Below are 17258 nucleotides of genomic sequence, written 5' to 3' on the forward strand. Positions count from 1 at the left end.
TCATTGTATGATAATGTCCTCCTTTAAAAGATCTGACAGGGGTATTAAAACATTTGGCACATTAATTTGAATCTCAAAGCAAGGTGGAGCCATTAAACTTAAATTACTTTTCTTGAACTAAGGCCAGTCTCCTCAGACTTGGCGGCAGCATCAAGCGTAGTCAACAGCCACTCCCTTAGGGGGAAGAGTATGAGGTATGCACTAATTTCTATGCCATGTAATATGTAAGTGGTCAACTCAACACAGAAGTGTACAAACATTCCATTCCATGTGCTTTCCATGACATAGACTGACCCGGTGAATCCAAGTGAAAGCTATGATCCCTTATTGATGTCACTTTTTAAATCCACATTAATCAGTGTAGATGAAGTGGAGTAGATGGGTTAAAGAAGGATTTTTAAGCCTTGAGACAATTGAGGAACACTTTCGACACCTTGTAGAGTCTATGCCCTGGCAAATTGAGGGCAAAGCGGGGGTGCAAGTGCAACTCAAAAAATGTTATTTGTCACATGCGCCGAATACACCTTACAGTGAAATGCTTACTTACAAGGCCTTAACTGACAATGCACTTCAAGCAATAGTTTAAAATATTTACTAAATAAATGAAATATTAAAATAATATATACAGGGGGTACAGGTTAGTCAAGGTAATTTGTACATGGGGTAAAGTGACTGCATAGATAATAAATGGTGAGTGGCAGCAGTATAAAAACAAAGGGGCGGTGTCAATGTAAGTAGTCCTGGTGGCCATCTGATTAATTGTTCAGCAATCTTATGTATTGGGGGTAGAAGCTGTTAAGGAGCCTTTTGGACCTAGAGTTGGCGTTCCTTTAACAATTCTTGGGTCCTTCCTCTGACATCGCCTAGTATATAGGTTCTGGTTTGCATGAAGCTTGGCCCCAGTAATGTACTGGGCCGAACGCACTACCCTCTGTAGCGCCGATCGGATGGTGAGCAGTTGCTATACCAGGCGGTGATGCAACCGGTCAGGATGCTCTCGATGGTGCAGCTGTAGAACTTTTTGAGAATCTGGGGACCCATGCGAAATCTTTTCAGTCTCCTGGGGGGTAAAATGTGTTGTAGTGCCCTCTTCACAACTGTCTTGGTGTGTTTGGACCATGATAGTTTATTGGTGATGTGGACACCAAGGAACTTAACTCTCGACCCGCTCCAATTCAGGCCCGTCGATGTGAATGGGTGCATGTTCGGCCCTCCTTTTCCTGTAGTCCACAATCAGCTCCTTTGTCTTGCTCACGTTGAGGGAGAGGTTGTTGTCCTGGCACCACACTGCCAGGTCTCTGAGCTCCCTATAGTCCGTCTCATCGTTGTCGGTGATCAGGCCTACCATTGTTGTCGTCAGCAAACTTAATGATGGTGTTGGAGTCGTGCTTGGCCACGCAGTCTTGGGTATACAGGAGGGGACAAAGCACGCACCCCTGAGGGGCCCCCATGTTGAGGATCAACTTGGCAGATCTGTTGTTGCCTACCCTTACCACCTTACCGGCCCGTCAGGAAGTCCAGGATCCAGTTTCAGAGGGATGTAGTCCCAGGGTCCTTAGCTTAGTGATGAGCTTTGTGGGCACTATGGTGTTGAACACTGAGCTGTAGTCAATGAACAGCATTCTCACGTAGGTGTTCCTTTTGTCTAGGAGGGAAAGACACTTGCCAGTTGGTCAGCGCACACGTCCTGATATTCCGTCTGGCCCTGTGGCTTTGTGAATGTTGACCTGTTTAAAGGTCTTGTTCACATCGGCAATGGAGAGTGATCACACAGTCGTTATTGAACAGCTGGTGCTCTCATGCATGCTTCAGTGTTGCTTGCCTCAAAGAGAGTATAAAAGGCATTTAGCTCATCTGGTAGGCTTGCGTCACTGGGCAACTCATGGTTGGGTTTCCGTTTGTAGTCTAATAGTTGGCAAGCCCTGCCACATCTGTTGAGCGTCAGAGCCGGTGTAGTAGGATTCAATCTTAGTCCTGTAACTCAATATTAGGAAGGTGTTTTTAATGTTTTGTGCTTTTGTTAAACTTGCTTCAAAACCCTCACGGGGTGACACCTTGTGGAGAAACCACAAACTGCTAATTTCAATGGGAAATCTATTTGCTAAAATACCGATGGTATTTTTTTGGAGTGCATGTTTCCAGTTCCGCTTCCGGGTAAGTTTAAGTTGTCGCCTCGTTCACGCATGTCGATGAAACAGTCGAATTTTATCCCCTCAACTGATACATTTCAATTACTACAGTTTAATGTAATAACTTATAATACAGACATATTCATATAGTTAAATCTCAAGTTGTGGATATACTATATAAGGTGAGTATAACGTTTGATTGTGAAGTTCTGAAAGAATGAATGATTGGTGATGAACGGATGAGACTCAAAAGCGTTACGTTAGCTAGTTAACATTAGCTAACCTGTCCCTCAGGCTAGTATCCTATCGAGCTGGTTTTCTAGCTACATGTGAATGTGTTGTAGCTAGATAAGGTTGGTTAGATTTGCTTTGCTAGTTAACTAGAAACCCATCATTCAGAATAAGCTGGCAGTCACTGGCAGCTGTTTGCTACTGCGAGCTAACGTTAGCCTGCTACTTATACAGTACAAAGGTTTTCTTCCAACAACGTATACATCTGTTCACCTACTTAGTTCTTTGCCCATGATAATTTGCTATATAGTGATCTACATTTTGCAAGAATTACGCCTGCTTGGCAGAGTGTGATAACATATAGGCAGAATGAGAATGCAATGACTACTATCCTCTGCTGCTTACTCACTTACTTGAAATCATCTTGACCACAGAGTGCAGGATGCCGTCGCTCAGCTGTAGATTCTACCAGCACAGGTTTCCAGAGGTGGACGATGTGGTGATGGTCAACGTGCGCTCCATCGCAGAGATGGGAGCCTACGTAAGTCTACTGGAGTACAACAACATTGAAGGCATGATCCTCCTTAGCGAGTTGTCTCGCAGACGTATCCGCTCCATCAACAAACTCATCAGGATCGGACGCAACGAGTGTGTGGTCGTCATCCGAGTGGATAAGGAGAAAGGTGAGAGGATAAATGCTCGGGAATTGTGATGGGTTGACTTGTAGCCTGGTCCCATATTTGTTTGTGTTTCCTTGCCAACTTGTCACAGATAACCATAGGATTTGTCAAGACAGAAATAGATCTGGGACTAAGCAAGCTGTCCTGTTCTCATTGTGATATGAATATACTATAATTTACCGGTTCATTTCCCTGCTCTCTCTCTCTAGGTTACATTGATCTGTCCAAGAGAAGAGTTTCACCCGAGGAGGCAATCAAGTGTGAAGACAAATTCACCAAATCCAAAACGGTATGTTATCTAAATCCTCACATTATAAAGACAAAGTGCCAAAAGTCCTTGTTTTTACATGTGCCTTCCATGTACCCTCTAACTTCTAGGAAAATGTTAACCCACTTAAGCAAAGCCTTTCTCCAAGATTTTACCATCATTGTAAAGCCCTAGTTATTTGGTTGCTTTGATGGTCATTTCTGAACTTGATTATTTATTAGTGAATAATTTACTGTCCCTCATTTATGGTCAACCCTGTTACGTGAACTGAACTATATTTAATATTGTGAAACTATTCCTTTTTAAATATATATTTTTTAAGATACATTGAACATCTAATAGACAAATCATAGTGTAAAAGCAGGTGAGCTAGTTCTGCTCTTTTTGGCAATTTTCTGGTGTTTTGTGGTGGGAAACTGAGTGGGTCGAGCATAACATGTCATTCATTACCTGTAGATAGAAAGGCTAGAAAATATGTTACAAAAAAAACGTTTTTGTGAAGCTTTCATTCAATTGCCGCTCCCTTTTGCACACAACAAGCTCCCCTGTCACAAGGGGATTTATGCATGATTTAAGATTAAATCGTCAATCCTGTTACTTTATTTGGCACTTACGTTTACATTTGAGTAATTTAGCAGATGCTCTTATCCAGAGCAACTTAGTTAGTGCATTCTTCTTAAAATACCTAGATGAGACACAACCACATATCACACATGTAAATTTACTGTAGTCATTTTTATTTATTTAACCTCTTGATTGCTATTTACGACAATGTTAAAATTTGGTGAAATAAATGTTTTTTTATATATATATTTTTTTACCAATAAACACTTCTCAGAAGTCGCCGAGTTGGTGGAACAACCCTAGTACAATATACTATTTTGCCTTGGGCTGACAATGCAGAAGGGCTGGTTATGTTAAGTTTTGGTACTCTTAGATGTGTTGTCAACTGATATATTCAGATATAATTTCTGGAGGGGAACCTAGACTTGTGTGTCTTCTGTCATGACAGGTGTACAGCATATTGAGGCATGTGGCTGAGGTTCTGGAGTACACCAAAGATGAGCAGCTGGAGAGCCTGTTCACACGCACCGCCTGGGTGTTTGATGAGAAGTACAAGCGGCCTGGATACGGAGCCTATGATGTCTTCAAACAGGCTGTGGCGTAAGTACTGACAACCTGGTCAGGGTTGGTGGACGGGATTCTCTTGTTTAGACATTTATCCACAAAAATATGATTTTCCATTCTTAGTTTCAAACAGACTTACGGAACTAGAAATGGAAGAAAAATATTCCATAGATTAGTCTCCTGGTTAGATACAAATTTGCCCAAGCGAGACTAGATGCAAATCTGTTTCTCTTGCATCAATAGACATATTATTTAGCTATTGCCCTGGACCTCCCAGGATTGAATGTGTTAATGACTGGTGTTTTGGCCCACAGGGACCCAGCCGTTTTAGATTGTCTGGACCTGACAGAGGAGGAGAAGGCTGTCCTCATTGACAACATCAACAGAAGACTGACCCCACAAGCTGTCAAAATCAGGGCAGGTATGTACACCTAACACTTACCTGGGTACATGTACATCATATACACAGCAGTGTCTTGATGAATCTTGATATAGCATTATACTAATGTGTTAGCAGTGGCGGATTTAGGGAGAGGCGACATGGGCAGCCCATGCCGACAAGGCACGGGGCGCCCACACCATTTTTTAAATAATAATAATAATAATTTGGAATGGTGACATTTGTGCGATGGGTTATCTATCGCTCATTTGCACATCACATCAATGATATCATGTCACCGTGTGGGACTGTGGGTCAATTAACCTTGTCGGAGTGGGTGCCCTGATTCTAGTTTATGAGCTAGGCAGGCTACTGCCTGGGAAGGTCTCCAACTCAGAAGTACGAGATGAGGAGGGGAGTGTGGGTAGGTTGACCTCAGGTCTCCCCACTGGAAGCCTGAGGTAGGGGGAGCGGGGGAATCTGTCAAATAGCACCCTTCTAACTTTGTACAGTACTAATGCAATTAGTTGTGCAATTTAGTTTGTGTGTTTCTTGTTTGACGTGCAATAGTGTAATAAGCAGGTTATCTTCTTTATAAGTGTGTTATTCTATTTGTGTGTTTGTGTAATATAGGATTTGTGCAATTTAGTTTTATTTGTGGGTTTTTTGTTAGTAATAGTGTAATATTTCAATAATTGTTTTCTTTGTATTTATATACACTTTGTTTCTATTTGTCTTTGTTATTACTTTTTGATATTTATTAGTCTTACTTTTGTATATTTTATATTTATATAGTTTAAAATGTTATGATTATTTGTGTTGTTCCAAATGTCTGAAGGGGGGTTCGCCCAGGGAGCCATACAAGCTAGAACTGCCACTGTGTTTTAGAATAATATTTTTGGGAACCCACTTAAGCCAACTCCCATGTCTCCCTCAGACATTGAGGTGGCCTGTTACGGGTATGAGGGGATTGATGCTGTCAAAGAAGCGTTGAGGGCGGGGCTGGGCTGCTCCACAGACGCCATGCCAATCAAGGTAAATAAAACAACAAACACCCCTCAATAGTCCGTTTTTTTACGGACCCAGATTAAACATAGTATAATCCTAGACCATTGGTATTCAGACCTTTTCAGCAGGGAACCCATTTTTTCCCCATGAATTTCTTTCCTTAAAAAATTGTTTTATATACACTACCATTCAAAAGTTTGGGGTCACTTAGAAATGTCCTTGTTTTTTAAAGAAAAGCGGGTTTTGTCCATTTAAATAATATCAAATTGATCGGAAATACAGTGTAGACATTGTTAATGTTGTAAATTACTATTGTAGCTGAAAATGGCAGATGTTTTATGGAATATCTACATAGGCGTACAGAGGCCCATTATCAGCAACCATCACTCCTGTGTTCCAATGACACATTGTGTTACCTAATCCAAGCTTATCATTTTAAAAGGCTAATTGATCATTAGAAAACCCTTTTGCAATTATGTTAGCACAGCTGAAAACTGATTAAAGATGCAATAAACTGGCCTTCTTTAGACTAGTTGAGTATCTGGGGGCATCAGCATTTTCTGGGTTTGATTACAGGCTCAAAATGTCCAGAAACAAAGAACTTTCTTCTGAAACCCGTCCGTCTATTCTTGTTCTGAGCAATGAAGACTATTCCATGCGAGAAATTGCCAAGAAACTGAAGATCTCGTACAACGCTGTGTGCTACTCCCTTCACAGAACAGCGCAAACTGGCTCTAACCAGAATGGAAAGAGGAGTGGGAGGCCCCGGTGCACAACTGAGCAAGAGGACAAGTACATTAGTGTCTAGTTTGAGAAACAGAAGCCTCACAAGTCCTCAACTGGCAGCTTCATTAAATAGTACCCGCAAAACACCAGTTTCAACGTCAACAGTGAAGAGGCAACTCCGGGATGCTGGCCTTCTAGGCAGAGTTGCAAAAAAGCCATATCTCAGACTGGCCAGTAAAAATAAAATATTAAGAGGGGCAAAATTATGCAGACACTGAACAGAAGATTGGAAAAAAGTGTTATGGACAGACTAATCTAAGTTTGAGGTGTTCGGATCACAAAGAAGAACATTCATGAGACGCAGAAAAAATGAAAAGATGCTGGAGGAGTGCTTAACGCCATCTGTCAAGCATGGTGGAGGCAATGTGATGGTCTGGGGGTGGTAAAGTGGGAGATTTATTCAGGGTAAAAATAATCTTGAAGAAGGGAGGCTATCACTCCATTTTGCAACGCCATGCCATACCCTGTGGACGGTGCTTAATTAGAGCCAATTTCCTCCTACAACAGGACAATGACCCAAAGCACAGCTCCAAACTATGCAAAAACTATTTGGGGAAGAAGCAGTCAGCTGGTATTCTGTCTATAATGGAGTGACCAGCACAGTCACCGGATCTCAACCCTATTGAGCTGTTGTGGGAGAAGCCTGACCATATGGTATGTAACAAGTGCCCATCAAGCCAATACAACTCTTCAGATAACCGCAACATTGACAACTAGAATGCCAAAGGTCTGCAAGGCCGTAATTGCTGCAAATGGAGGATTCTTTGACGAAAGCAAAGTTTGAAGGACATTATTTAAATTAAAAATCATTATTTATAACCTTGTCAACGTCTTGACTATATTTCCTATTCATTTTTCAACTAATTTCATGTATGTCTTCATGGAAAACAAGGACATTTCTAAGTGACCTCAAACTTTTGAACGGTAGTGTGTGTGTATACATACAATTGAAGTCGGAAGTTTACATACGCTTTAGCCAAATACATTTGAACTCAGTTTTTCACAATTCCTGACATTTAATCCTAGTAAAAAAATCCCTTTCTTAGGCCAGTTAGGATGACCACTTTATTTTAAGAATGTGAAATGTCAGAATAATAGTAGTGATTTATTTCAGCTTTTTATTTATTTCATCCCATTCCCAGTGGGTCAGAAGTTTATAACCACTCAATTAGTATTTGGTAGCATTGCCTTTAAATTGTTGGGTCAATCATTTTGGAAAGCCTTCCACAATCTTCCCACAATAAGTTGGGTCAATTTTGGCCCATTCCTCCTGACAGAGCTGGTGGAACTGCTTCAGGTTTTGTAGACCTCCTTGCTCGCACATGCTTTTTCAGTTCTGCCCACAAATTTTCTATAGGATTGAGGTCAGGGCTTTGTGATGGCACATCCAACACCTTGACTTTCTTTCCTTAAGCTATTTTGCCACAACTTTGGAAGTATGCTTGGGGTCATTGTCCATTTGGAAGACCCATTTGCGACCAAGCTTTAACTTCCTGACTGATTCAAGCAGCTCAGCTCTTCCTGTTGATCACATTCCAGAGGTTTTCAGTTGTCATTTTCTGAAAAGAAATGCTCTAAATGACTATTTTTATTTGGAAATTGGGAGGAATGTTGTCAGTAATTTATGGAATAAAACAAAAATGTTAATTTTACTCAAACACATACCTATAAATAGTAAAACCAGAGAAACTGATCATTTTGCAGTGGTCATTTTGCAGTATTCAGAGCCCTGGACTTTTTCAAAATGTTGTTACTTTACTTTAAAATTGATTAAATAGTTTTTTTCCCCCATTTATCTACACACAATACCCAAAAATGAAAAAGCAACAACAGGTTTTTAGACATTTTAGCAAATGTGTATTTAAAAAAAAAACTAAAATATCACATTTACATAAGTATTCAGAACCTGTACTCCTCCATGCTTCACGGTGGAATCCACACATGTGGAGATCATCCGTTCACCTACTCTGCGTCTTACAAAGACACTGCGGTTGGAACCAAAAATCTCGAATTTGGACTCATTAGACCAAAGCACAGATTTCCACCAGTCTAATGTCCATTGCTTGTGTTTCTTGGCTCAAACAAGTCTCTTGTTCTTATTGATGTCCTTTAGTAGTGGATTCTTTGCAGCACTTCGACCATGAAGGCCTTATTTCACAGTCTCCTCTGAACAGTTGATGTTGAGATGTGTCTGTTGAACTCTGAAGCATTTATTTGGGCTTTCAATTTCTGAGGCTGGTAACTCTAATAAACGTATCCTCTGCAGCAGAGGTAACTCTGGAACTTACTTTCCTGTGGCGGTCCTCATGAGAGCTAGTTTCATCATAGCGCTTGATGATTTTTGCGACTGCACTTAAAGAAACTTTTTCAAAGTTCTCGAAATGTTCCATATTGACTGAACTTCATGTCTTAAAGTAATGATGGACTGTCGTTTCTCTTTGCCTATTTGAGCTGTTCATGCCATAATATGGACTTGGTATTTTACCAAATATGGCTGTCTTCTGTGTACCACCCCTACTTTGTCACAACACATTAAGGAAAGAAATTCCACAAATTAACTTTTAACAAGGCACACCTGTTAACTGAAATGCATTCCAGGTGACTACCTCATGAATCTGGTTGAGAGAATGTCAATGGTGTGCAAAGCTGTCATCAAGGCAAAGGATGGCTACTTTGAAGAGTCTCAAATATAAAATATATTTTTTGGTTAGATGATTCCACATTGGTTATTTCATACTTTTGATGTCTTCACTATTATTCTACATTGTATTCAATGGTTTTAAAAAATATTGAAAAACCCTTGAAATGAGTAGGTGTGTCCAAACTCTTGACTGGTACTGTATACACATTAAAAATATATATTAAAAAAGACAAAAGCATCCACTGAAAGTGACTTTTAGTCCAAGATCTGTGTCAGGGAAAAGGCTGAATGTATCACAACATAGTGTCTCTTTGGGTACCTGACAGATTAACCTGATAGCGCCGCCGCGCTACGTCATGACCACCACCACACTGGAGCGCACAGAGGGTCTCTCTGTCCTCAACCAGGCCATGGCTGCCATCAAAGAGAAGATTGAGGAGAAGCGAGGCGTGTTTAACATCCAGATGGAGGTCAGTACAATTACCTTATTGTCATAAGTTACATAAAATCATATGTTTGCTGTATTTTAATACACTATAGAAAGAGGGGGACAATGGAAAGTCCAAGGTGGGGTGGTTAGAAGTTTCATGTAAATAAAAAAATATTTAAAAATCTCGCATTAAAACAGTATTATAAACAGCAACAATGTTCAGGACATTGCGCCTTCAATGTCCATGTGTTAATGTCTTATGTTTTCCTCCCCTCCAGGCGAAGGTTGTGACAGACATAGATGAGACAGAGCTGGCCCGCCAGCTGGAGCAACTGGAGAGAGAGAACGCTGAGGTGGACGGAGATGACGAAGATGGAGAGATGGAGGCCAAGGCAGAGGACTAAACTAGATGAAGAACTGAGGGATTGGATACGACGACGAGACCAATTATACATATGCAGTCCAGAGCATGTATTCATAAAGCATCTCAGAGTAGGAGTGCTGGTCTAGGTTCAGACCACCCCACCCCCATATGTAATCTTATGCATAATGATCTAAAAGGCTAAACTTATCCTAGATCAGAACTCCTATTTTGAGATATTTCATGAATACAGGCCCTGTCTGATGAGATGACGAACTTCATGTCAAATCAAGCATTCTAGAACGTCTCTCCAACTGAACCCTTTGGATCAGTAGCAGGGACCATCTCAGGGAGACTGATAGAGAGATGGCTACAGGCACTGACTGTCATACTGCCAAACACAGGGCTGGGAAAGGCCTCTGTGATTATACCAATGGACACAATAACAACTGAATATGATCACTGAACCCTAGCTGTTTGAATTGCATCAGAACGGGTGGGTTGGGGTAGGATTAGCCTATTTGTGCTGTAGCCAACTTCTCTCTGTGTGGAAGAGTTGGCTACAGCACATATAATACAAAATGGGACAAGGCTTGGGTTGGTGGGGTGGTAGCCTGGTCCCGTGCTGAATGTTCTTTAACCAACTCTTTGTGACACATACAGTATAGGACCAGGCTAGAGTGAGTAGGGGTTTTGATAGATTCTGAGAATATAATAAGACAAGTGTTTTATATATAGCAAGGACATATTTTAGGAATGAGAAAGTGAAAAAGTGGCCTTGGCTGTCTTCCCAACTCCATGAAAGGACAATAGCTTTCTTGTCGTTTTCCAGCTCAATATGGTTCACGTGAAATGTCGGAAGGGAGAGTATAATGCTCACCTAACCAACTCACACAGATCTTTATAACTTAGGGAGCATTCTGGATGTATTTCTATTTTGACAGGACTACATTCTTAACATTACATTAAACAAATAAAAAAGTACCTTTGTGTTGTCAGGTTAGAAGTGATTGAAAGTGAAGCATGCACTTAAATTAAATGTGGGATGCAGTTATAGCAGAAACTGTTTCAGAAAGGTCCATGTGAGTACTCTAGCCTTTATCAAAGATTTTAAATAAGATGTTTTATTGTCACATACACAGGATATGTACAGCGAAATGTGTTGCTTTATATGGTCTGCCATAGCAGTATCAGCACACCTGGAGCAAATGAAGGTTAAGTGCCTTGCTCAAGGGCAAATCAACCTTTGCGGCTGGGTTACTAGTCAAACACTAACAGCTAGGCTACCTTCCACCCATTCACAAAATAAGCAAATGAATCATAGTCGGCAGGACAAGCACGAGATAGTGAGATCCTATTGGCGCGTTCTTGCATATATTTGTGGTTTTCCGTTATGGAACGCCTACTCTGAAATGCGCATCTAAACAACGCACTTTTTATCAACTTTAGTAAAAGGTAAAGTCTACATAACTTAATCTACTCTGTTCGTAACATATTCTAGTTTGTATTCTAGAAAATTGTATTGAGATCAAATGTTTCATTGATGAGTAAATTGGCACTGCCGGTCCCAGAGCTTCCTGTAGAAACGGCCGGGGAAACATCTGGCTCATTATTCTATTTTTGCTAATATCTCTGGTTGTAGTTTGTCTGCACTACAAATCCCAGAATTCAGTGTTAGCAGTTGGTAGCAACCCTGAAGGCTTACTAGTCAATCATCTGTAGTGTAGCAAAATATATATTTTAAAAAGTTGTAAATGTTTTGCTAGTTGACTGAAACTATACATAAATTACAGAACCAACGACTCTGCAAAATTGCTAGCTCTGTTGGGCGACAGACTATGGAGATTAATCGACCTTCAATCAAGGTAAAATTCTTTGAACAAGTTAAAATAACTGTCGACATTTACTTTTCCTCAGCCAACAAGAGGGGTAAGTTAATGAACAGCAAAATCACTATCCTATGTGAATCTACTATAGTATAAAAGTTTAGGCTACCTATTCTATTGGTCAGTTTGTCGAGAAAGATTGTCTATTCCAGTCTGGACATTTGTGGGAAGATAGATCCCAAATTCATACAACCAGTAGGCCTATGCTGCATAAAACAAAAACGTTAAAAAGCAATGAGTGATGCAACAGATCAGAACATGTAGCTTAAAGTTGATAAACTATTATTTATTAAGATTATAAGCGCAGTAATGCACACAAGGCAGTAAGTAGGCTACGCAGGAATGTTCGTTCCATAATGCAATTGGCGGGAAAACACCATTGTCGAGAGGGCACTGGTTTCATGTGACAGATGAAATGAGAGAAATGAGGATAGAGGAGATCTAATAGGCTAACTTGAAGCAATGTAAGACATGCCTCGTAATATATATTAACACGTTCAGGATTTAAACAGTTAAGTATGTTTTCAAAATACATGTTTTGAAAAATGAGCCTCCAGCTCGTAGCAAAGTGAAGTGTGACGCGCTGATGAAGCCTGCCTGGGGGAAAAATGTTTTTGAACGGTCATCCAACTCCGGCCTGTAGAGCACTGACTTTACGAGCTGAAGATCACTGACGTCATGAAATTACCTCATATTTTTAGTTCCCAGTTGTCTTGAAAGCGCAGCAGTAGCTCTTGCACAGTCTGACATATTTTCCACTCTATGTCTCTATCTGTATGCTGTATGTGTGTGATTTAAAAAAAAGATACATAAGGAATATAGTGTACACATGCACCAAGTTAATTCCACAAAATTATGCAATATAAGCATGATCAGTCAAATGTATGTACATAGACTGTTGAATCCGTCAATGAATAGGCTAATAGGCAAATTTTGCAATGGGATTTTTTCTTCTGGACAATTGTACGGTGCCAATTTTATTTATTGGCTTTACAAAAATGTTATCGGAAAAAAGCCTGCTACCTGGCGAAAGGAAGCCCTCTGTGTAGGTACAGACTCCCAATGTGTCCTAAACCTAGATTTTGGCTTGTGAAAACGCATTTCGTTCTGTAGCTAACTAATAATGAATGACACAAATGACATTTCCTAATCTTTTGTATAGGTGACCCAGGTTATATTCATCATAACCATTTTGTTAGTCAGGGTGCAGTTTGGAACCACCATATCAGGTAAGCTGATCACATTGTGTCAAAGAAAGTAGCTAGTTTTAAAAGGACATTCTACTCCAAAATAAGTATAATGAGGGAATAAGTCCATGTCTTACCAGGCATGGTGTGTATTTATTTATTTGGACAGTGAAGCTAAAATGTTGAATTTTGCTCTGTAGTATACTCCAGCATTTTGGATTCGAGATCACATGTTCCATATGAGGAGACAGTAAATTATGTCACTTTTTTTTTTTTTTTTTCATGTTTTACTCTTTAGAAATGAAAGCACTTTATGTATTTGGTCCCCTAAGGATGTCCTCCAATACAATACAGCAATGATAGGTTTGTTTGAAACAATTTGGTTTGATTAGAGAACGAATTGATGCGATACGATGCACAACATTTGTTGCAAAAACACATTCATTTTCCATGAGCTGGGCCTCTGAGCTGGATCTGTCTGAGCTGACTTCTGTGTGTAAATTATGTATGTCTGTGGTGTATGTACTATGTAGGCACCTGTGCAGAGCCACAAGGGAGACTAGGCATCTACCACCCCACTACTACTATCAAATTAGGGGGAGGGGGGGCAATGTAGCCTCTGTTTTTCTGCCCCCCCCAAACACACACACACTTTGGTTTTGAAATCACCCACTAATTAACTTGTAATTTTTGCAATTTAAGTGTTTGCGCTAGTAATGAATCAATATTTATCATTTACAAATAAGCTATGGCATAGCCAATCAATATAAGGCACAACTTTGGATTTCACCCCCATCTCAAAATGGAATGGTTTTGATCAATTGTACGTTTTTACAGAGTAGTCTTCTGCTTCGGGCCATGCAGTGCGCCTCGCAAAATTGATTGCTGTCCTCGTTATGAAATTATCAACTTTACCCTGTACATCTAAAAATAGCACAGTATTTGCAAATGTACACAGCCTTTCCTTCTACATCAGCTCCAGTGAAATGTCTCCACACATCAGTGTGAAGGAAAAGCAGCCAACAAGTGCTCAGCATATGTGGGAACTCCAAGGCTTTTCGAAAAGCATTCCAGGTGAAGCTGGTTGAGAGAATGCCAAGAGTGTGCAAAGCTGTAATCAAGTCAAAGTGTGGCTATTTGAAGAATCTCAAATATAAAATATATATTGATTTGTTTAACACTTTTTTTGGTTACTACATGATTACATATGTGTTATTTCATAGTTTTGTTGTCTTCACTATTATTGTACAATGTAAAAAATTAAGAAAAACCCTTGATTGAGTAGGTGTTCTAAAACTTTTGACCGGTATTGTAAGTCAATAACTGTCAATTGTTCTATGGATGTGTGAGTGTATGGGTGGATGTGTCTGTGCATATGATGGGGAGAGGGAGGGAGGATGAATATGTGTAGGAGGGCGGGAGAGAATGGGTGTGCGGAGGCATGGAGTATATGTTGTGTGTGAATGAAAGAGAATGGATGAGTAAGAGGATGTGTAGAGGGGTGTGGGTGTTTTTTAGAAAAGAGGAGGGCGGAGAAGATGGAGGTTGGGATAAACTTGGCCTGGCTGGGTAAGGGAAGGAGGGTAGGTGGTGATAAGCTTGGCTTGGGGGGTTAAGGATGGGAGGGGGAACAAGCTTGGCTTGGGGGGGTAAGGATGGGAGGTGGGGAAAAGCTTGACTTGGTTAGGGTTAAATGGGGGAGAGCAGGGATGGGGTGGTGCAGAGAGATGGGTTTGGGATGTTTGGTTTTTTTTTAATTTTTTTTATTACTTGTAAAATTAATAAGAGATCTGGACAGATAGGAAAGGAAGTCAAAGTATTATTATTCCTTGTTTGTCATTACAACTGCGATTTAATGGTGGTTATTGGTGATAATAGAGAGAAACTATGTCCAGGGGATTGGGATGGGGTGATTGGGAGGGCATCAGACACTTCTCTGTGGTGTGCTTGGGTCCTCCACTCATCCCATTTCAGTCTCTTGGAGGACCCACTCACCCCAAGTAAACCCTCACCAGCCAATATACTTACATTTATTTACCTTATAAGGTAATCCAAACCAACCACAGTACTTATGTGGTAGTCTTTCTTAAAATGTACAGTATGTATAATGTACGTACAGTGCATTCGGAAAGTATTCAGAACACTTGACTTTTTCAACATTTTGTTAACGTTACAGCCTTGTTCTAAAATTGATTAAATTGGTTGGTTTTTTCCCTCGTTAATCTACACACAATATCCCATAATGACAAAGCAAAAACAGGTATTGCATATTTAAAAACTCAAGTATCACAGTTACATAAGTATTCAGCCTGACAGAGCTTGACAGGCTCTGCAGAGACGAATGGGAGAAACTCTCCAAATACAGGTGTGCCAAGCTTGTAGCGTCAAACCCAAGAAGACCCGAGGCTGTAATTGCTGCCAACGGTGCTTCAACAAAGTACTGAGTAAATGGTCTGAATACTTATGTAAATGTTATATTTGAATCTTTTTATTTGCGATACCTGTTTTTGCTTTGTCATTATGGGGTATTGTGGTAGATTGATGAAGGGGGGGGAAACTATTTTATCCATTTTAGAATAAGGCTGTAACTTAACAAAATGTGAAGTGGTCTGAATACTTTCCGAATGCACTGTAAAGATAACTTTATCCCATTACTTAACAATATGAAAGCAGATTTAATTAAATAGAATAATCTTCCCATAAATCTTACAGGTAAAATAAACCTCTTCAGAATGGCATGGCTCCCAATGTTTTTGTATTTATTTTCAGTAATAACAATTTTTTTCTTAACTAAGACAAAATAATTCATAATTTACTTTTTTCTGCACAACATACAGTACTAGTCAAAAGTTTGGACACACCTACTCATTCCAGGGTTTTTCATTATTTTTACTATTTTCTACATTGTAGAATAATAGTGAAGACATCAAAACTATGAAATAACACATATGGAATCAGGTAGTAACCAAAAAAGTGTAAAATCAAAATATATTTGAGATTCTTCAAAGTTGCCAAATGTCCTTTGCTCACTCTGACAGCTTTGCACACAATTAATGCCTTCTGGGAATGTTTATAAAGTCCAAAAGTTATGGGCGGAGTTGGAAAGAAGTATTACCATGTAAATTTACTTTTAATTTGTCTGTCTGTATATTTCAAAACATGGCATAAGATACCTGATGGGTTGGACAATACATTTCTTATCAATCATTTGCAGCTGACTTGCCCAGTTAAATAAAGGTTAAATTTTAAAAAACTCTTTAAAAAACATATCCTTAAAAACTGTAAATCAACCTCCGTTGTTTACGCAATGGAAAGGTCAAATGCTTTACTATCTAAAAATGTAAAGTGAGTGGGTGACGGAGAGAAACAAAATCGTGCAGTTTGACGCCATGTGGCAGAAAGTGATACGTGCGCTGGAGATAGGGGTGAGGGTTAGTGGGTATGGGCAGTGATGTAGTTGATGTTTTGTATTGTTGATAAAATATCAAATAAAATCATGTGGAGAAAAAAAGACAAAGTAGGCTATAGAGCATTCTCTCACTGCTCTAGAATGTATCTCTTCCGTGTTTGGCCTTGGGAGGTGGTACCATTTGGAGGTATTTTTGCGGGTTGGACTCAAAATCAACTTCATACCCTCGTCATGATTACGGAATGTTATTCACTCTCCGCAGGGTCGGCAGAAAGAAGGAGGATGTTTCCTTTTTTCAGAGGTTTAGTATTTTCAACCTAACTTCTGTTTCCCCTGAAAAACGGGTGTGGGGACTACGCTCAGGCGCCTTGTTACGCCTGCTACTTTAGGTGACAGATTATTGTGGATAATCATGAATGAATTATGAATAATGATGAGTGAGAAAGAGGCATAAATATCTTACCCCCCCTCACACAAAAATGCTAACCTCCCCCATTTTTGGTAATGGTGAGAGGTTAGCATGTCTTGGATAATCTTTCTGCACACAGAATCTGCCCACAGGACTTAATCATTCATCATTATTCATGATTCATTCATGGTTATCCATAATCAAGATAGCATCCACATTAATGTAGAAGTATTCAGAAACATATTATTTTCTTATTTACAATAAAAGGCACAATACATTGTTTACCATTCATTTCTATTGGTCACAACATAATCTGAAAGACAACC

General features: G+C 39.8%; 2 protein-coding genes across 2 annotated transcripts in view; both read left to right on the forward strand.

The window, feature by feature from the left end:
• Window positions 1–2148: 2148 nt before the first annotated feature.
• LOC110497638 (eukaryotic translation initiation factor 2 subunit 1) lies at window positions 2149–11025 on the forward strand. The gene is made up of 8 exons (XM_021573882.2): window positions 2149–2311; window positions 2795–3043; window positions 3250–3329; window positions 4321–4472; window positions 4751–4857; window positions 5753–5850; window positions 9577–9720; window positions 9959–11025. Exons 2-8 carry the CDS (start codon window positions 2803–2805, stop codon window positions 10082–10084), a joined length of 948 nt encoding a protein of 315 aa, XP_021429557.1. The 5' UTR covers window positions 2149–2311; window positions 2795–2802; the 3' UTR covers window positions 10085–11025.
• Window positions 11026–11136: 111 nt separating this feature from the next.
• The window catches only part of LOC110497639 (cation channel sperm-associated protein subunit beta), a 40943-nt gene continuing 34821 nt past the window's right edge, over window positions 11137–17258 (forward strand). The window contains exons 1-2 of the mRNA XM_021573883.2: window positions 11137–11906; window positions 13090–13156. Coding sequence (XP_021429558.2) covers window positions 11880–11906; window positions 13090–13156 — 94 coding nt within the window. The 5' untranslated portion in view covers window positions 11137–11879. The remainder of the gene's footprint in view (window positions 11907–13089; window positions 13157–17258) is intronic.

This window comes from Oncorhynchus mykiss, chromosome 19 (genome assembly GCF_013265735.2).
Source record: "Oncorhynchus mykiss isolate Arlee chromosome 19, USDA_OmykA_1.1, whole genome shotgun sequence".
NCBI classification, from domain to species: Eukaryota; Metazoa; Chordata; class Actinopteri; order Salmoniformes; family Salmonidae; genus Oncorhynchus; species Oncorhynchus mykiss.

What these genes read in the sequence shown, in the direction of transcription:
- LOC110497638 (XM_021573882.2), top strand. Translation starts at nt 2,803, where the DNA reads ATGCCGTCGCTCAGCTGTAGATTCTACCAGCACAGGTTTCCAGAGGTG. An exon ending in GTCTTCAAACAGGCTGTGGC is followed by an intron (nt 4,473 to 4,750) that starts GTAAGTACTGAC and finishes TTTGGCCCACAG; the next exon opens with GGACCCAGCCGTTTTAGATT. An exon ending in TGTTTAACATCCAGATGGAG is followed by an intron (nt 9,721 to 9,958) that starts GTCAGTACAATT and finishes CCTCCCCTCCAG; the next exon opens with GCGAAGGTTGTGACAGACAT.